The sequence below is a fragment of the Boleophthalmus pectinirostris genome, unplaced genomic scaffold, assembly GCF_026225935.1.
Source record: "Boleophthalmus pectinirostris isolate CB_2022bp ecotype Guang Dong unplaced genomic scaffold, ASM2622593v1 HiC_scaffold_19, whole genome shotgun sequence".
NCBI classification, from domain to species: domain Eukaryota; kingdom Metazoa; phylum Chordata; class Actinopteri; order Gobiiformes; family Gobiidae; genus Boleophthalmus; species Boleophthalmus pectinirostris.
In genome coordinates, this window is record NW_026571140.1 from 6,557,062 (window position 1) to 6,578,673 (window position 21,612).

General features: G+C 38.4%; 1 protein-coding gene across 1 annotated transcript; it reads right to left on the reverse strand.

Annotated features, from left to right (window-relative positions):
• Positions 1-995: 995 nt before the first annotated feature.
• LOC110170510 (sorting nexin-1-like) lies at positions 996-20,532 on the reverse strand. Its single transcript, XM_055154548.1, has 15 exons — positions 20,389-20,532; positions 17,498-17,663; positions 15,248-15,357; positions 13,745-13,814; positions 13,594-13,637; positions 12,623-12,764; positions 11,853-11,931; positions 11,572-11,647; positions 11,204-11,317; positions 8,808-8,901; positions 7,536-7,741; positions 5,968-6,111; positions 5,041-5,121; positions 4,895-4,966; positions 996-4,516 (listed from the first exon to the last, which is right to left on the reverse strand). Exons 1-15 carry the CDS (start codon positions 20,506-20,508, stop codon positions 4,466-4,468), a joined length of 1,569 nt encoding a protein of 522 aa, XP_055010523.1. The 5' UTR covers positions 20,509-20,532; the 3' UTR covers positions 996-4,465.
• Positions 20,533-21,612: the final 1,080 nt, after the last annotated feature.

Sequence of the window (21,612 nt, forward strand, 5' to 3'; positions counted from 1 at the left end):
TCACAGCGCACTTTAAAAGGTAAACAGAAAGAGAAAGAGAAACAAACCTGTCTCACCTGTCTATAAGTGTAATCAGGACAAAACAGATAATAAAACTGGGGAACACTTTTCTAAACGTTCAGCTTTGTTTGCCATGTTTTCTCTGGTTGGACTTAGGACTCTGTCACACACATTAGTAGTAATATAGGCCTACTCCTCTTAGTAAAGATACTGGGTTAGTTAGACATATTGATTGATTCAGGGGGTCTGTCTGTCTATCTTTTCATTACAGGACAGTTTTTGGAATCATTCAGATCTTCATTTGGAATTTATGGTAAAAAGTGTTGTGATCGAGAAGTGCATGCTGGTTTTATAAAGTGATATTTTATTACCTCCGCCAAGGAGGTTATGTTTTTGCCGGCGTTTGTCTGTCTGTTTGTTTGTTTGTTTGTTTGTTTGTTTGTTTGTCTGTTAGCAACATAACTCAAAAAGTTATGGACCGATTTTGATTAAATTTTCATTTTGTGGGTGATCCGGAATAAATCCTGGATTCTGGATCACTTTGAAATTTTAGTTAACATTGTGGTAAATGGGGCCAAAAATTTTGTTTCTCAATATCTCGGTTAATTATTGACCAAACCCCATGAAATTTCACTCAGGGATGGACAATGGGATCCTCTTTCATATTCCAAAGGCTGATCCGGATCTGATCCAGAAGACTGATTTTATCACAATTTATATAAAAAATGGGGGTAGTCCTTGGCGGAGGTCTGCGCTCTCTGAGTGCTTTTCTAGTTATTTCATTGTTTGTACTGATTGTGTTGGCTGCCACCTGGTTGAATAAAGGTAAAAAAAATAAAATAAATCACGTACTAACTTACATAGGGAGTGTATTGCCCATGGACAGTTGCCATGTGTAAATATCCTGCTATTTCAAAATAGATGGTATAATAGGCTAAATACATACTATAAAAGGCTAAATTCTATATTCAATCAAACACAGTCACAGACCCAAATTTTATCCAATTGTATTTATTTTGTACATCTACCTGTAAAGCATTTCCAGGGAAAGTGTGTGCCAATGCAAAGTGGTTACAAAAATAAAGCACATTTTGACACAAATATGACATGACAGACTCGCTGTTACAAATCTGAAAAATAAGTTTAGGTCAGTATTACATGAAGGTTTTACAATATTCATGATAAACTAATTTTGTAACACGGTGAAACTTGGAAATACTTGACAAATTAGTGGTAACAATTTCTATGCAACGGTAAACATTCGGCAGCAAATCCTTCGACAATACAAAAAGTCATGGCTCCTCAGTCTCTCCAACAAAATTCAGTTAAGACCTACTGATTGTGAAAATAACATTACATTTTTCATCAAGTACATTATCTTAAAAAATACAAGTAACTGATTCTCCAGTTCAGATTCCTTGCAACGTTTGAAAAGTTCTGACCATATTTTTCTTCAATACTTTACAGGTCCTTTATTACGCAAAGTTTACTCTTGTGAGCTTTACATTTATAATTTTGTTACCTCATCAAAACATACCCTGAGTTGTGTTTTGTTTCATTTCATTCACACATGTTTGAATCATTGAGTGAACCCTTTATTATTAGTTTGTCTACATCTCCAAATCTCAAAATGCTCTGTTCCATCTTGTGATATCATGTAGCAGTAGTTTTCAAGTTAACAGCTACTTTTTACTATTTGTTCAGGGCTGAAATTATCTAAATCACAGTAAAGGTGTATGGAGTTTAAAAACACAGTGAAGCATTTCCTGTATTACCACATGACATCACAAGATGGCAGAGAGTGTTTTCTGTCTGAGAGATGCAGGATTCGTGTGGTAAACATGTATGAATAATAAAAAAAAAAAAGTCGAGGTATGTTTTTGATGAAGAATCAACATTATAACATAGATCAGAAAATTGTGCAATATAGGTCCTATAAAGGTGCATTATGTAACTTTTTCGGTGGAGGTTATGCCATCATCTTGTCTCCATGGAGATGTTATTGCAATGCCAGCCCTTGAAAGTTCAACAGTTTGGAATTAAATTGTCTTTCTCCATGAAGACAACTGACAGCAACAGGCCAAGTCAGATCTGTACAGAGGCGATTCCCTCACAATAAGAATCCATGTTTTTCGATGTATTTTTGAGCAACTGATACTTTGCAGTGACTTGCTGGGGATGTTCTGCTTGTATTTCTATGGCAGAATGTTGAACAGTTACCATGGAGACATGAACACAGCCAAAAAAGTGCTAAGATATTCTGAAAGCTCTAGAAAAAAAACAAAAAACTTAACCAATAACCAAGTCAGTTCTTTCTGGTCAGATGGAGTGAAAATAAAGATCAGATTAAAGTCTAACAAAACCTCATACTGAGCAGTGCCTACAGTTAGAATCACACCAACAGGGAATGTTAATGGCGTCAGCTGCAAAGTATGAATAAAGGGCAAAATACATTAAAGATAGACACAATTAATGCTATGCTGCGGAACATCCCAGGCGAAGCAAAAGCATCTCCATGGATACAAGCAAGCAGCGAAACCTCAACCAGAAATGTTACACAGTGCATCTTTAGTAAAACTTGTATGGTATATGAAATGTGTAATGTTTAGTACAGTAACAATGCGCCATCACTGTCATAAAGAGTGATTATGTAGAAATCAGTTTGTACAACAGATTTTAGTGCATCAAAAGTTATCATGCATTGTTGTAGCAAAGTTAAAGTTTGGAATGCATAAGTCTATTTCTAGTGTAAACTATGACATGTTAGTCTAGGGCAGTACCTCGAGTGTTAATTCCTTCATACACTATTATAAGCAAAGCAACATAAATACATATCACACTAACTTGCAGTGGCAATTCTCATATCCTCTCTTGTAAGCCTGTCATGATAATTACTGTATCAAACTATTGTTTAAAATAGGAAAGCTGGAATGTAATGATCATGTGTACATCTTTGCAGTAGTGGGGGATTTTTGTTATGTTTTGTAGTACCATGAGATTTGCTCTGTAGGGGTTTAAATACACCTCTAACTTTTACTGATTATTGTATCTATGTATTGTAACTAAGATTAAAGAAGGGCTATTTTACTTCCAGGCTCACACATAATATACTTAGATCACCATTTTACCTTTTAGGTTTTAAAATGCTATAATCACAGAAAACATGCCACCCCTACCTTTGCTCTGACAGGTTTGTGAAGTTGTAGTGTATTGTTTTGTATCATGCTTTTGTATGGGTACGTAGGCTTGTGGGCTGAGTCTTGTACAGAATTATACTGCTAAAAATAAGGAAGGTTTCAATACTGCCCAGGATTGATGACATCTAAAACCTCTTTAGGCATGTTTTTGATGAGCTAAGAACATTAGAACATGGTTGAAAGCATAATAGCCCCTCTTTCATCATAATCAAATGAAAATAGCAATCTGAATGGACAAAATTGGCAAATCACAAAGGCTGCAATTTTTGAAGTACCATAATGTCCTCCACAAACAACAAAATGTCCCGTCTCATTCAGCATAAAATCTGCTAACTCTGCAGTTTAGATCTCTAGAAATTCTGAAATTCTTGTATTAGTTTGTCAGTTCATATTCCAGTCAATTCTTCTGGACGCATTTAAAATGTGAACTTTGAACAGAATCCAGTTTCTAAAACATAAATTGCAAATCATTCAGGCCACTTAACTACCTACTGATGTTTCATTCTGCGCTTTATTTATTGCAGCTCATGGTTTTTACATAATAGTATGCATTTATAAAAGGACTTAGGCTGGGATTATCCTGCTTTAAAGGTGCATTGTGTAACTTTTCTGGTAGAGGTCCATCTAATGCTTTTCTTCAAGAAAATGTTAATGCTTTGTCTGGAATGTTTCACAGTATGGCATGAAAAATTTATCTTTATGAAAACCATACCAGAGCTTACAGGTCAGATCTGTGGAGAGGCGATCCCGCTCACAGTCAGAATGCCTGTTTTTCTAGATATTTTTGAGCTGTAAAACCACCTGTAATTGAATAAATGTAAGATAGAGCTGTTTAATGTCATACTGTGGAACATTCCAGGCAGAGCAATGACATTTCCATAGAAACAAGCAGTTGACGGACCCCCCCCAACCAGAAAGTTACACAGTGCACGTTTACAGGTTATTGTGTTATTCAGTGGTACAGAGTAGTTTAAATATACCTTTTTCTATATAATAGTTTTAGAAATATATCACACTTCAAAATGTGTTATCGTGACAGACCTACTCTCCCTGCTGCTAGACAATCTTCCCGTCTTTCAAAACTGAACGTTGAAATGTTGGGTACAGTCACAGGGCAGTATAGAAAAGTAATGCATGTTAAAATGTGGTTAAAAGGAAAGAGGAGTTAACTGGATGGAAGTCGTGGTTGAAATGGTCCTCTCAGCTCCACACGAAGAGGTAAAGTGTTCAAAAGGCAGTTAAGGTCTTAGAAAGAAGCCCCGTCCTCATCAGGCTATTGCTTTTGCCTCGGGTAGGAATGCCTCCCAGAACTTTATGAGCTGCAGAGACAGAAGAAAGAAATCATTTGTCAAAATTAGAAAATGATAATCCAGTTTGCATTTTTCCTTCATTAAAAGGGCTCATATTATACTATTATCTGATCTATGTTATAATATTGCCTCATTAAAAAATGCCAGGAATTGCGATTGTTTCGTTTCTATGTGTGACTGAAACAAAACAACTCCAGGTAAGTCATAGTCATAGAGCATTCACATGTTATCTCTCACTGTCTGGGTTCCTTGTGTTGAAAAGCCACAGACACCGTTTGATTCTTTGGCACATTACAATAACTGGCTCCAGATGTATTTGACACTTGTATGCCTCTCTATTTACTTTTGGTCATATTGTTTTAGTAAAGTCATAAAATTATGAATTACCCTTTGTTCCGACTGCAGCATAGACTCCAAGTATCTGATTATCTGGCTCTTGAAGTCCTTTACCTTCTCCTTCTGCAGAGACAAAAGTGAAAGTTTGTCATAACTATGTTCCCTTGAGAACAGACAGAGTCATTTAAAACACTTACCTCAAACCTGAGGACCTCTTTGCGTACTGTCATGCCGATCCGGTCAAAGTCTCTCTCATACTGAGTAACTCTGGACTCCCACTGCAGACATAAAGAGAATCTTTAGTAACATTAAATCACAATAACTCTAATAATTATAATGCAGTTATAATGAATTATAAATCCACAAAGTTAAGAAACTAAAAGATCTATATGGATGATGAGCTTTAGACTGTAACTTTGTTAGCTTCAGTGTATAAACAAAATTATTGCCAGAAACAAATCGACTTAGTCCAATATATTTGTATTATGACTATAAAAATGGCACAAATAAATTGTAACAGTCAGGGCATTATCCACTATAAGTGCAGGCTAATATTTGTATACTGATACATTTTTAAAGTGGGGGGCATTAAACTTCTATAGGGTATTAATTGCACATTACACATTACATGTTGGAGATCACCATGTTACCCTTTGCTTCCTGCTCTAAGTCACTCATCCTTCTCAAGAATATCACAACACAATCGGCGCATATCCTGCTAATGAAACTACTGCACATCGCATCAGGTTTGTGAAGTTGTAGTGTATTATTTTGTATATTTCTGAAGAATTGTTGTGTGGGAGCATGGTTGGCATAAGTTTGTGGGCTAAGCATTGGACAGAATTGCACTGCAAACTGTAAGGAGAGATTCTGATGAGGAAACAACATTATAACATGGTAGAAAGTGACATTCTGACCAGGATTAACTGCAAATGTCAGCAAGCAGTTATTACGCTACAAACCTCCCCAAAAAACGCACATTTATGTATTCATCACAATGAAAGAGCCAAAGAAGTAAAAAGTCCTATTTCTTTCAGATGCCCTTTAATGCTATATTGACCAATCCAAAGCACCCGACAGTGTGGGTGTAGCCCCGATGGCTCATGCTCTGAGCTGGTGAGTACCTCGGTGATGTCGTCTTTGGCCTGCTGCAGTTTCTCAGGCTTGTTGGCCCACAGCAGTTTGGCCTCAGCCTCTCTCTTCTTCTGCAGTGTGCTCTGAGCCTCCTGCCACCTCTGCCACGCCCTCATGCGCTGGTCAAAACAGCCCTGAGAAGACAACACAAAGCACATGATCAGTGTTGTGTAAGTTCACATTTTTCATGAACTAGTTCAAAGTTCAGTTCACACATGTTCAAAGTGAACAGTTCACATTGATAGTTCGCAGTTTTATTTTGAACTAGTTCAAAGTTCAGTTCATTTTATTTTTAGGTGAGATATGTAAATGAAAGGCTGAACTTATTTTTCAAACTGATTTTGAGTTTACAACAACTTTACAACATATAAACCAAAAACAATGTAGAGTCACATCAGCCCGTTTGAGACTATAATGTGTTTAATGCAGCTTTGTTTACATCTTACAGAAAAGAAACTTAAAACTGCACGGCTAATTTGCATAAACTGTAAATGCTGGAAAAAAGCAGCTTCTCTTTGTGCGCTGATGCATCAGCTTCTGTCGGACTAGAGGACACGACTATATGTGTTCTTTATGTGACAGAGAGACGTCACTACAACTTTTGGATGCGTAATTTGTAGAATGGATTGAAAGTAATGAGGGTGGCTCCACTGCACGCTCTACGCGAGCGTAAGCGTGTGTCCCCTTCAAAATACACAGAGAGCATGTATCTATTGTTGTATTTGTGCATTTACCATATGCGCAACGTGCTCTCGAGGCAGTTCTGTATCGTGTGAAAGAGCCCAGGTCCAGAAAGACTGTTAATTAGTGCTTTGAAATTAACTTTTGAAATCCTGGCGTTTGCCATGGTCAGCCTGTACAGAAGGTAAAGACAAGTCTGTTCAGCTGTTAGTTTCACTGTAGACCTGATACAAGTGGCTAAACGCGCCTAGTCAATTTTGATCGTCTTTTCCATTGACAAACACAGAGCCATTGCTGTGCGGCTGTGGTTTTGTGAGGTTACGCGTGTAAACGCTGATGCGTGCAGTGGAGCCAGACCCTAAAAAGTGTGAGTAGACCTTGTCAGTCGATTCATCAGGTGAAAACAAACCTCGAAGTTTAATTGAACCCCAACAGTAACGTACGTCGTTCATCTCACATAATTTGAACAAATTCACGTTCAAGTTCTTGATTTACAAATGTGTTGTGTTCAGTTCAAAGTTCACTGAAAAATGAATGCGTTCATGCACAACACTGAACATGAAATGGGACTCTTGTGTTCTGCAGACATTTTGCATATCTAGTTTGTTATCAAGTTTACATGTATCTTGTTTAAAGTATAATAAAAATGAATCAAACACATATATGAAGCCTTACTGTGGCTCTTTGAATTGTGATTATAATTTAGAATCTGTAATAATTGATAGCTTTCAATAAACTTTATTTAGGTGCTGGTGTGGCCACACGTGGGAATTCATTTTTTGTTTACTTGTTTTTGTCTACTTTTAAAAGGAACTGTATGGAATATAACTTCACCACTAGAAAAGTGACGTAGTGCACCTTTAAGTAGTGCTCTTACCCTCACTGCCCCCACCAGGCGGATGTAATCAGACAGCAGCTCTCCCAGCACAAAGAAGTCATTGGCAGCCTGCTCCTGGTGCAGCTGCTCCATCTTGTCCTCCACCTCTGCAAGCTGGGACAGAGCACGGGACAGGGCCGTGTTGTCCTCGGAGTTCCCCAGCATGGCCATGCTTTTGGCAAACACCGCCGTGTTCATGCACAGCTCTGTGGGAGGAGGAGAAGGGAGGGAGGGGTTCTGAATGAGCTGCTTCAACATATGTATGTGTACTTCAGTTATTCTGGTGGATGTTCTAACTTTTAGTAGAATAAGCTTATGTCTCAGGTGGAGACACGAGCTTGTATTAAAGCAGAGCTATTATGCAAAATCGACTTCTGGCCACTACAGTTTTCTAACACAGAAGTCAACGGACTTGTTTCTTTTAGTTGTTTAGATGAATATTGTTATTTAAACTGTGCAAATTATAACAAAACTGTCCACGGGTGTCATAGATTATAACTATATAGCAGACACAAGCATGTGTCTTCTTTGTAGCATCTGATTATGCATTATGTTCGTCAGTTTTTTCCATCTGGCTGTAAGGAGTTAGCACAGGAAAATAGTGGCATGCTGAATTGACAGATTTTTACACCAGATTTCCTACTTGTCACAACCTTCCACGTGCATGAAGGCCTATGCACTAATGTTACCAAGCACACTACAAAGGAATATTTCCTTGAATGATTGTATTTGTACATATACATGTATGCATGTATGCATGTATGTATGCATGTGTACACTGTGGAAAAAATTAAAGGAACACTTTGAAAACACATCAGATCTCAGTGTAGAAATAAATATGCTGGTTATTTATACAAATAAGAACAGGGCAATGTCTTAGGAACAAACAGATGACACCTCATTTAATGTATAGTGTAAATGTAATAGACACCCTGAAAATCAAAGTGAAATAATAATGTGGCAGGCTTGTCCATTTTACCAAAATTAAATTTCTGCAACTCAAAATGCTTCTAAATATCTTATGTGGCCCCCACGTAATGAGACGACGGGTGGTGTCTTTGTGTTTTCAAAGTGTTTCTTTCATTTTTTTTCCGTATATGCGTGTGTGTGTGTGTTGTGGGGAAGGGCCTTACTTTTTTAATGAAAACCAAAATAAATACATTGGGGGGAAAACATGCTACAAAACATGCAGATAAACAATCTTTTTGTCTGCTCCATCTAAACTTAACACACAGGAGTACAGAAGTTAGAAGATCACCAATGTGAACTGACCTTTCCGATGATTGACCAAAGAGTCCACCACGGCATGGAGCTTCCTCAGCTGCTGCTCCTCATTCTCCACCTCCTGGAACTTGTCCTCAAACCACTGAGCAACCAGACAGAGAAGAGTGGTCAGTTTATGTTTAGAATGATCATTTTAATTAAACATCTTTGTATGTATTTCTGTGAGGTTTTTCTATAAAGGAATAGTAGATTTATGGGGTCAATGTTCTAGAAATCACCATCTTGCCTCATGCACCACATTCTGCACTAACCATGTACATGTTGAACAGCCTGTACTCCCCACATGATCCATCAGTACATCAGTGTGTGTAGGATGAGAGCAGCTTTACTGTGTTGTCAAAGTGTTGTCAAAAGTAATAAAAATCAGATAGTAATCAATACTTTAACTGGCATTGAGATACTAAAAAAGTTACATTCATAGGACAGAAATGAACCTTTCCTGAATAGCTTTAGCAAGATCTTGAGCTGTACAGTCCCTGACAAAAGTCTTGTTGCTTATCCGTTTTGTAGAAACAAAAGCTTATAACCTGACTTGAAATTAATCGATTGGTTTTAGAAATGTCTCAAATGAAAGCTAAAACCCTCCCAAATTATGCTCAATATACTCAAATAATTTGCTTCACTGAAGAAAGATTGATCATTTAATGAACACAGAAAGGTCAGATTTTGGCAAGACAAAAGTCTTGTTGCCTTGTCATATGATGCACCCAATCCTGATTACAGCCTCACCTGTGATCAGTTACTGATCAATCAATTAGTGGGTGTGTTAAAAGAACCCCAGCACACCAGACCTTCACATCAACTGCAACTTGACCTCTGACAACATGCCTTGTAGACCAAAGCATTAATTATCAAGAGGCTGAAGACAAACTGCAGACGTGGCTGACACCTTCAATGTGTCTCAGCGTCAAGTACAAAGAATAAGAAAAAGACTGAAATGATTGGAGATGTTTTTGACAAGCCCAGGTCCGGCAGACCCCGCAAGACAACTGCTCGGGAGGACCGTTTGTTGATTCGAAAATCCAAGGCCAGCCCCTTTTCCACTGCAGCAGAGCTCCACCAGGCCTGGTCACCTCAAGTCCCTGTGTCAACCACAACAGTTTGTAGAATTCTGTCTCGAAATGGCCTCCATGGTCGAATCTGCACAGAAACAGCACTAAACAAAAGGCAATTTAAAAACTGTGTGGCATTTGCCAAGGCCCAAGCCTGCTAAAAGGATGGACACTGGAAAAGTGGCAGAAGGTGGATTTCTCAGATGAATCCTCGGTTAATTAATCACAGCCGCCACAATATTGCAGGAGACCTACTGGAGCCGCATTCAGATTCACCCAGAAAACAGTTAAGTTTGGTGGCGGAAAAATCCTGCTCTGGGGTTACATCCAGTATGGGGCTGTGCGAGACATTTGCGGGGTTCAAGGCAATATCAATAACCTAAAATATCAATATATAATATAAGTATTAGGTACCTCTTACATTCCCAACCATAAAAGGGGTCAAATTTTGCAGCAGGATGGTGCTCCATCGCATACTTCTATCTCTACATCAAAGTTTCTCAAGGCGAAGAAGATCAAGGTGCTCCAGGACTGGCCAGCCCAGTCACCAGACATGAACATCATGGAGCATGTCTGGGGTAGAATGAAAGAGGAAGCATGGAAGGCAAAACCAAAGAATCTTGATGAACTCTGGGAGGCATGCAAGACTGCTTTCTTTGCCATTCCTGATGACTTCATCAACAAATTGTATGAATCATTGTTGAACCGCATGGATGCGTCCTTCAAGCTCATGGAAGTCATACATGATATTAAATATAGATCTCACAGCACCACTACTTCATTCACTGATGTTATGCAACATATTTTTGTATTTGAAGTAAATAATTTGTTAAATTTTCTGTAGGCAACAAAACTTTTGTCTTGCCAAAATCTGCCCTTTCTGTGTTCATTAAATGATCAATCTTTCTTCAGTGAAGCAAATTTATTTGAGTATATTGAGCATAATTTGGGAGGGTCTTAGCTTTCATATGAGACATTTCTAAAACCAGTCGATTCATTCAGGTTATAAGCTTTTGTTTCTACAAAATGGATAAGCAACAAGACTTTTGTCAGGGACTGTATAAGCACAAGTATAAGAGTACATAGACTAGTATATGTGCATGGACCACTATGGAACCTACCTGGAAAACTGAGGAATTACACAGATATAAAGCCACATGGGAATATAAAATAAAGTGCTATGATTAAATGCTGAAAATCACTTTCTATTGTCTAAAGAGTGTTTTATTATCATTGTGGTATCAGAATCAGTATTGAGTATTGATTCTATTCCTTAGTATTGAAATTGAATTTGAAATTTCAGTATTGTGTGTTTATGAAGAGAAGTCTTACTGTGTCCGATTCATTCATCTTGATGGTCATCTTGTTGACAGCATCTGAGGCCTTATTGATCATTTTGAGGAAGCCGGCTCCACTCAGGGCCTGGGTGTTCACTGCTCTGGGGAGCTTCACACAGGCATAAATAAATATGTTTTATTAGAGCTGAAAGATTAAGGTCAATGGTATCAATGGTCACAATTCACACAGAACAAAATATCCTGGTATCTCCTGCTTAAACATGTTCTGAATGGTATGTGATTTCATTTGTTGTTGATGCTGCTGATGTTTAAAATGTGCAATGTGCATTTATTTAGATTTTTAAATTGTTGTAATTTGAATTCATCTTTATAGACTCAGTAAGCATATAAAAAGAAACATACATCTTCTCTCTCCAAGAACTCCCGCACATCTGGGTCCTGCAGGAGAATGGGGTGAGAAACGATTCTCTGAAGGTATCTGGGAAAGAAAAAAAAAAAAATGTAGTTAATATATCTACATTATGATATATGTTGTATATGTCAAGGCTGTATACAAAATGGTTGATTGAAGTTTGTTTAATGTAAAATTACAATGATGATTAACATAACTATACTTTTACGACTATCATTATGTTTTCATATTCTCACAACTTTATTACGCAGAAAACATACAAATTTCTTACCGCTCCAAAGCAGCTCTTCTTCTCTCCACAAACTCCACTGACGACGGGTCATCCATTCCCACTTTAACCTTGGTCATTCCTGTTGGCCACACAAACTCTGTTAGCATTGTCAAAATGTTTCATGTCTTCTGTCATGTATGAATACAGCAATATGAACTGTAAATATGTAAATAGTGTATGGATGTGGTGACAGACTGAGTGGGACTATAGTTTTACTTATTGATTTACTGGATGGATGAATGATTGCATCACTATACATTATATTGTATTGCATATGACCTCTTTGTGTAGTAAATTTTTTTATGTGCATTGTCCCTGATATATAAACAAATAAACTAAACTAAACTTCTCGGTGAGCACAAACGAACCAAGGTAAAAAATCAATAATCGATGCACACCTGGAAAAATATCGTATGTTCAGTTATTGGTGCCATTTTGCACAGATGAATTTCTGTGATGTTTGTGAGAAACAAACATGGTGACGCCAACAGTCAATTTTAGCAGACATATAGACTTTTTTTTTTTAAATGTGCAGAGGGCAGCAGTTTGTGTGTTTCTCTCAACCAGATTTGACAAAAGTTTGACCTCTCGGCTAGTTCCGCTGTTGTTACACTTCACTACACACCCAATCAGCCTGAAGTATTCGTGTGAATGTTCTGGCTTTTCTTTACTCTTTTCAGTGAGTTCAAATCAAGAATGCCTATCAATCTGGCCTCTGTAGGTTAGCCATGTGACTGCACTTGAAGCAACAACATGAGTGTGACACTAACCTACGACGCTCTTCTCGGGCGGAGGAGGGATGATGCAGCCCTGAAGAGACTGTTTGACTGACAGCTTCTCATAGAGACCCAGAAAGTCACTGAAGCGCCTCCTCACATAGAAGGCTTTACTCTTGAACATGGCCAGGGACGTCTAAGAACAGCACGTGTCAGATTAGAATAGACTCTGTAAGTCCACCACACACTACAAGATTTTTAAAGATTTTTAAAGATTTTTTAGTCTTAGTCTTTTATACATCCTACAATAAGGGCAGACCACAGACAAGAAGAGAATCATATCTGATTTTACATCTCAGATCGCAAAGACTGCTGCGGGATATGGCTGTGCACCACAGGTTAAAAGCTGTGAGCGCACGTCGTGTCAGCCGTTTCCTGTCTACAGTAAAACCATTCACTTTGAGACTCTTAAGTGTTCAAAAGATCAGAACACTGCACTTCTAGTTTAAAAGTCAAAATTGTGTTATGTGGTGCAACACTTAAGATACATGATGATACTAATGCACAAAAGTTTGTACACAGGAAGTAAAGTCACCATCACCAATATGCAGCTTCACCCCCATCTGTGCACTGTGTGGATGTAAACAGATACATGTGGAGTTAATCTCACATTTTTACTTTTAAAGAACTTTTCAAATTGGATTAACAGCTCTGTGTCATTATTTGGGTGTCAGGACAAATTCTAAAGGACAATGTAGATGAGATGTTGCAGTTTAAATGTACAGCTTTATGAGAATTGAGTAATAAAGTCTTCTCATTATTTTTGGTGTTTCCTGAGTTTGTGCCTCTGTGTCAGTCATTCCTCTGCCCCGATGCTCTGTTCGCACACAAAGACAAAAGTCGGGTCATGTTTCCCCTAATTCAGTGAGAAGCAAATCGCAGCCTAAATCGGGCAAATTCTCCTGTAGTGTGTGGCGGCCTTTAGACAAGGAACGGGTGGATTTATGGAGAAAAGAGACACTTACCCTTGTGGACACTCTGTAGGCCACATATGCATTCATGCCGTCACCTGTGAGGACATGTCCAGAGGAAATAAACATTCAACAAGTTAAAAAGTGAATCATGCAAAACTGAAAGCATGTGGCTAATTTGTCATAATCTTTGTCATAGACTGACCAACTTTCTCGGGACTGGTGACAGAGATATCCACATCGAAACTGTCCTTGGCTTCTTCCTCCTCCTCCAGCTGTGAAGAGGAAATGCACATTACTGAAAGGTGACAAGTAAGAGGTAGAGGTTGTCAAAAGTATTGAATCTCAGATATTAATCGTTACTAAAACTAGTATGGAAAATAGATACTCATTTGAGCAGGTATCAATACTAAAAAAGTCACATTCACATGATGATAATGAATAATCTTGAGCTGCATTAGTACAAGTACAAGAGCACATAATAATATTCCTCATTTGGATGATTTCAGTGATGGAATTGCAAATCTCTACTGAACAAAAGGTAAAAAGCAGCGGTTAACTTGAAAAGTACTGCTTCATGACAATGGAAAAGAGCATTTTGAGCTTTGGAGACTAATAATAAGGAGTTACTCATGTGTGAATGAAACAAAATACAACTCCAGGTATGTTTTTGAGGGGGTAACAACATATTAACATGGCCAAAAGCTCACAAGAGTGAAATTGGTGTTCAGCACATTCTATTGTCTAAATAAGGACTTTTTAATTATCATCGTAGTATTAAAATGAGTAGTGAATATCGAGTCTATCGAAATAGAGTTTGAAATTTGAATACTGTGACACCACTAATAGAAGAAGCCATAATCCTTAAGACATTTGTTCATTCAAATAGATCAGGGGTGTCAAACTTATATACACAGAGGGCCAAAATAAAAAACTGGGACTAAGTCTTGGGCCAGACTAAATATTTATTGAAAAATTTCAACAACATCTGATATGTAATGTTAAGCTTTTTCTTATTAAAATAAATGTTTAATATTAGTTTTGAATCCAGAACAAGCATAATATAAAATAACATTTTAAATAAATAATGTCTCTATAGTCTATCTGTAGCCGGTGGGCAGCTCTAATACAGATTTGATATGATCTCCCGGGCCAAATATGATTATATCGCAGGCCAAATTTGGCACCTGGGCCTGAGTTTGAGATGTCTGAAATAGATACTGTGGGAAATATCATGTGTTGATCATGCTGAATTATGTGTTGACCATGCTGATTCACCCAATATTTTGTACCTTGGAATGACAACAGGGTGAAAAACACGTATGACTATCTGAAGACATGTTTTTCTGTACTTTGAGATGCCACGAAGAAGAAAAATGATGTATGTGAACCCCGTGGCATGTACCCACCCATGATAAAGTGTACTGGGTCAGCCTTATTGTTCATTTTCTTGCTGTATATGCTAAATCAACAAGTTAATGTTTTGTCAGATGTGTGGTATAAAGCTACCCCTCATTGTGAGTTGGGCAGAGGCGTCGTTCCGGGGTGACAGCTGTACTTGGTAATCAAAACTGAATCCCTCTCAATGGAAAATGACGAAATAAAGTGGCCTGTTTCTCGGACCCTTCCATCTTTTGTGCTTCTTTCTCGGACACGCACCGAATCTTCCGAAAACCCACAATACTATGTGTAGGGAGTGGCTTGTTACCTGCTCTAAGGAGGTGGGCTGTACAGAAGCTGGGCCCTGTGTGAAGGGCATGGTCCGAGGATCAGCAGAGCTAGAGCTGCTCTTATCAGCGCTCAGCTCCACACGGGCATCTGAGGAAAACACACAAAGGAACCAATATTAAAATATGCTTATAAATCCTTAAAGGGCCTATACGCTTGGCTATATTCTGATCTGTTGTGTTATTTCCTCATCAAAACATACCTTGAGTTTTGTTTTGTTTCATTCACACATACATTTTGAGTTTTGGAGTAATACAGAGACTAATAAACCATAGTTACTCAAGCATGTGTGAATGAAACAAAATTAGTATGTATGTTTTTGAGGTGGTAACAGTATTATAACATGACTTAAAGCTTACAATAATCCATTTAGTCTGATATTTGACCTTTAATAATAATAATAACTGTGTACTGTCAGATCTGATGACAGTGACTGGAGGTCTTTTATTAGAAGAATGGTGGTAGTGTTCATCGTGAAAAAGAAACATTTTTATGACATGGTTAAAGTTAAGTGTAGTAGAACAGCGGCCTCCATTATTTTCATGCAGACTGAAAAAACATGTTGCTTTTGGCACTTCTGCTATCAGTACGGTCACGTCTCTGCTGTGACACACAAAGGCACTGCTGTAAGCTTTGAGGAGTGTGACGAGAGCTACAGCAATGCTACAGTTCCTCTCTGCTTCTCTCTGCTTCGGGGAACTCATCTCTCACTCAACTCCCTCCTCAATAACCTCCTCAACCAATGACGGGAAGAATATTTTGAAAATACCTGCATTAAAATGTATTTTGTAACATGGGTCAATCAGAGTATTGTATTCTCTATACGTGGAATACTTTTACACTGAGTTGCATTATATTATAGTCTAAAAACATGACATATAATTACAAACAACTTCACTTTTTTTTTATTTTTTTACTATGCATCAATTTATGTCTAATTAGAGATGAAAAGTTACACATACATGCTCAGTAAAAGTACTAATAATATGCAATTCAAAGCCAAAATTATGTACTGTCATGTATTCCTTTTCCTTGATTTTTTAAGTATTTGTATTCTCAAAACCAGCAAATGAGAGAGTAACTGTACCAGAATACAGGTATGCAAAATTTATATTCAGAATAGGGCTGGGCGATATGGGGAAAAAAACAATCCTGATTTTTTTTCCCCCATATATTCCTTGACTTCGATTTCTGATTCAATCCTCTTCTATTTTATTAAAAACACAGACATGTGGACTTCAGGTATAAAGAGCAGCGTGTTATGACCACTACCATTTTTGTTTCATGTTGATAGGCTCAATAATTCCGGAGAAATCCACATTTAAATGTTGGAATGAGTTTGTTCAATATATTAACCCCAAAAGCATGTGCATTACCGTTAGCAGCAGACACACATGCACGCCCGTTACCGCTATAAACAGAAACACGTACGATATTCGTGCCCTAAATGAGCTGTTCAGTTTTACTCATAAATCATGAGTCGTTTACTTTCCCTAACTTGTATTATAATGATAAGAAAAGGAGAGAAGCTGCAGCTAGATCAGAGAGAGAGGGAGAGCGGGGGAAGCGGGAGAACAACAGCTCCGCACACACAGAGACAGCGGGAAGAAGATGCCGGACTTTTGGTCAAATTGTGTAGATTTAAGTCAAAACTTGTAAACACATGGGGAGACAAAGGGACACGCTGTGGCACAGGCTGCAAGAGCGTAAATCCTCATCAGCACCACATTACTGTCACACGACTGGGTGTAGACAGTCGATAAAAATGCACTTGCCTTATCATCATATCAACATATTTAAGGAGTCCCCAAGAGTTGTTTTAAAGCCATTTTTAAAAGGAGCAGTATGAAAGATTTTGATTTTACAGTCAATCATTAGTCAGTGCTTGTGCAGCCTCTGCAGCCCAGTGATTCTGGAAGTTCTGTGTTTTCAAATGAGGCATGGCACTGAGAAAGAAAAACTTGTATGTGTCCTCAATCTGCAGGTTAAGGTACTGGCAACCCAGACAGCAGGCTACATACATTTTGTGACATGTGAGCTTTGTGTTCCATGCTCTGGTGTGTTCGCGCTGGCCTCTGGTGTGTGCGCGCTGGCCTCTGGTGTGTGCGCGCTGGCCTCTGGTGTGTGCGCGCTGGCCTCTGGTGTGTGCGCGCTGGCCTCTGGTGTGTGCGCGCGCTGGCCTCTAGACTAATGGCTAAAACGTAAAAGATAAAGTCTGATGAATTCTGACCAGCAAACAGGTCGCTGTCGTCGTCCGAGTGCACTCCGTTAGACTGGGCATTGGCAGTAGTAGTGTTGCTGGGCGGTGCAGTGCTGTGGGCCTCTTCACTGAACAGGTCTGGGGGCTCATCCTGCTCAGGCTTAGAGACACCACGGCTCACAGCAGCAGGCTTACTCTGCAATACAACACAACACATTTAAGACAACAGGCTGCTACATACCTCTAATCACATTTTCAATGGGATAATGTGCACTGAATGATCACTCTAGCATGTGCTCCATATCCATGAAGACAAGCAAGACCTTCAACAGGAAAAAATCCTGCAGTGCATCATTAAGGTTTGCAACATTTCTACACACACCAAATATAACACAACCATACAACGTGGCATAGGCAATGCAAGAACACGTGTGATATATGTGCATGATTTCTGGGAGCCCCAACCCCATTTTACATTTCATTTTTCCAGCTGTTAAAAAGGGAACCTGTTAAAATTTGTCTTATTCTGAAGAAAGTATGTAAGACAACCTTATTAAATTCAAGTTCCTCTGTGATGCTTTCAGTCACCCTTGGTACTATAACTGTATGAACCAATGCTTAGGTCAGGGGTCTCCAAACAAAGTAGAAGACAAATGGCAAGTTTTAGATAGGACTGAGTATCATTCAGAAGTTGCAGATACAATGCATACCTTGATACACTGACCGTGATACAATACATATCTCAATACAGTGCACTTTCGATTCGATATGATATAGTTCAAATTGATTTGATATGGTTAAATAAAAAAATAAAGTCTAAATCATGTGTCAATCAAGCAAAAAAATAAAAAATAAAAAAATACTCTTGGCGATATATTGATACTGCAATCCCAAATATCATACTGTATCCTCACATTAAATTATATGATATATTGGTATTTCAATATTTTTAGATGGGGTACAGTTAGATGCCTATTAAACATAAACCATTATTCATTTATTAGTGCACAAGTTAGGCATCAAAATGACACATTTACAATGGTAATTAATCAGATTTTAGTTATTCAGCACAATACATATAATTCAAAAATCTCTTGGCGAGCTACTTGGAAGGGGGTGGAGAGCTACTGGTAGCTTCCGAACTACAGGTTGGAGACCCCTGGCTTAGGTCCATGAAGGCTACACATATACAGGTGAGTGAGACCCAAGAGAAGCCAACCTGTGTGCTATTTTAACTCTTTATTTACTCTAATCTAAAGTAAACACATTTAAGATTCACACCCTGTAGCTGTAACACCATTTAGATGCTATTGTTGCCGGGAACATTTCATAAAATGGCTTTAAATGTTTCTACCTGTTATTTATTCATATGTGATTATTGCGCTGTAAAACTTGCATTCTTACTGTGAGCAGGGTCGCCTCTCCACAGATTTGACTTGTAACTTGGCTTAAAGCTATTTTTTCCAGCTGTACACTTTTCTCCAGGCCCATCACACAGATTAATTAATTACAGTTATGTAGAAAAGAGACAGCCAGTTGCAATTTGTCTTATTGTGAATAAAATGTAGGCCTGAGTGCATTCCATTTTAATTTTAAGCTCTCCTGTGATGCTTGCAAGTTCAATGGTACTGATACTGTACCTGTATGAACCAACTCTTCAACTATGTATTTAAATGCAGTGATGTTACCCCACTTAAATTACTGCATTACTATTGGACTCTGACAAGCAAAACTACTGTTAATTATCTGAATCTATTTATACTAAAAGTATTAGACAAAATGCTCACAAATTATCACTATTGCAGAATACTTGACAAATACAAATTTCTTAATTGGGACAACACAATCAAATATGCAGATTTTATTTTGGTATACAAAGTTTTTAACAATCTCTCTCCACATGCTGTAAAGGACTTTGTGAAAAGACAACAAACTGGACAGCAAGAGCAGGCTCTAGAGGTGACTGCTTTGTGCCGTTTCGGACAAGTGCTTTGCCTAGAATATTCCAGTGTATGGCATTAAACAAATTCTCTCCAGAAAGGCAAGCAGGAGATGCCGCTATATCTGTGGAGAAGTAACCAAACAAAGGAGTCTCTGTTTTAAAGGTATGTTTGAGCACTACAAGCACACATGATAGAAGGAATGCATGGTAGATAAAACGCAATCATTCATGGTAGCCCCCACCCCCCACCAAAAAAGCAACACAGTGCACCTTTAACAAAATGACACTTTTATACTGAGGGGTTGTTGGTTTAACTTTTATCTTCTAACTTCACATGAACTATCTGAAATGAACTGTGTGTATAGTGAGTGTGCTGCTGTTGTGTGATGGTTGCTGTACTTTTTTCTGCCCTGTAGACCGTTTGACATCTACTTGGGACTGAGGGTGGAGAGATTAGTCCTTATGGCTATAATCTTTACATATTTACTTTTTAAATGCTGTCCCTTTACAAATAAATACAATAAGAAATGCTTTGGTCTATGAACGCTGCACATCTACAGGTGAGTGAAACCAGAGGTAAGCCGATTTGTGTGATATTTTAACTCTTCATTCACTCTAATCTAAAGTGAACACAGTTAAGACATCACATCTCAGTACCGTTAGTGAAAGGAGTTGTCTGGGTGGTGCCACATCAGCAACAGATAAAAAACTAACTTGAACTGACGCTTAGGCTGCTTTAGACAAGATAATGAATTAATCAGCCTGTCAAATCATAAAATACAACCATACATTACAAAATTTTAATTACCCAACAGTTCAAAGTTCTTTAATCTGTCTTGTTTTGCCATTAGTCTGATATCTGTGGCTTTGGATGCGGGTCAGTCAGCGCGCATAAAGAGGCTAGCAGCTTTTGGCACAGCGGCGCACGGAAAAAACACACATCGGCTTAAAATATCGTCTCAAAACTCATCACACGTACATTGTTGACGAAGATGTCCTCCCCCTCGTCGCTGTCTCCGTCTGCCACGCCACAACCCGCGGTCTCTGGCTCCTCGGATGCGGGGAAAGGAGGAGGACTGCGCTGGGAGCTGGCCGCCATGTTCCGTGTTGTGCCAGCGCGCTGACGCAGACGCGCGGGTCACGGGTCACAGTGCCGCGGTCCAAAAGCTTTAAGATGTGGAGAGACACCTGCTGGCTGGTGGTGAGGTGCACAGGCAACGCGACAGACTGTTAAACGTCCTATATTACACGAAATTGACTCTTGTGAGCTTTAAAGAATTACGAATTTCCTATAATAATAAAGTTTTCTATCTATCTGTCGTAGGGTGACCAGATTTTCAGTAGTGTGCGTAATTAAGGAAAATTGTTCTGCACTCGGCCCATTCATGATTAATATGAATCAATACAGTCACATTTTCTTTATTTGAAGCAGCTTTTCTGTATTTTACCTAAAGAAATGACAATTTAAGCCTCTCTTTGCTGATGGCAAATTCCAAATTACTCAAAAATAGGGACACCAGGGATATTTCTTGTGTAAAACTGGGACAAATCTCTATCTATCTATCTATCTATCTATCTATCTATCTATCTATCTATCTATCTATCTATCTGTCTGTCTGTCTGTCTGTCTATCTGTCTGTCTGTCTGTCTGTCTGTCTGTCTGTCTGTAAAGGGGCCATATTACGCTATTTTCTGATTTATGTTATTATGTTGTTTCCTCATCACAAACAGACCTGGAGTTGAGTTTTCGTTCATTCACACATGTTTAACACACACACACCCTGCATGTTTAGGCTCTTCTCTCAAACAGAAAACGCTGTTCCACCTTGCGATGTCATGTGGCAATAGAGAAAGTGCTCCTCTGTGTTTCTAAATTCCATATACCTTCCTAGAATCATTTTGTATAAATTGGACTGGATAAATTGGATTTCCAATCTCTACTGAACAAAAGGTAAAAGGTGATGTCATCACAAAATGAAGTGTTTTGAGCTTTTGAGATCTAGACAGGCTAATAATAAAAGGTCACTCAAATCTGTGACTGAAATAAAACACAACTCCAGGTAAGATTTTGAGGAGGTAACACAATTATAACATTATTTAATGGTTCAATAGTCCACTATCAACACAGTACCTTCCAGCTATGTTATAATGCTGTTACTCCATCAAAACAGACCTGAAGTTGTGTTTTGTTTCATTCACACAT

Coding starts and splice junctions, on each gene's coding strand:
- LOC110170510 (XM_055154548.1), bottom strand. CDS start 20,508: ATGGCGGCCAGCTCCCAGCGCAGTCCTCCTCCTTTCCCCGCATCCGAG. Junction 15,358..17,497: donor CGACAGCGACCTGTTTGCTG/GTCAGAATTCAT, acceptor TGTTTTCCTCAG/ATGCCCGTGTGGAGCTGAGC. Junction 11,318..11,571: donor AGTTCTTGGAGAGAGAAGAT/GTATGTTTCTTT, acceptor GCCTGTGTGAAG/CTCCCCAGAGCAGTGAACAC.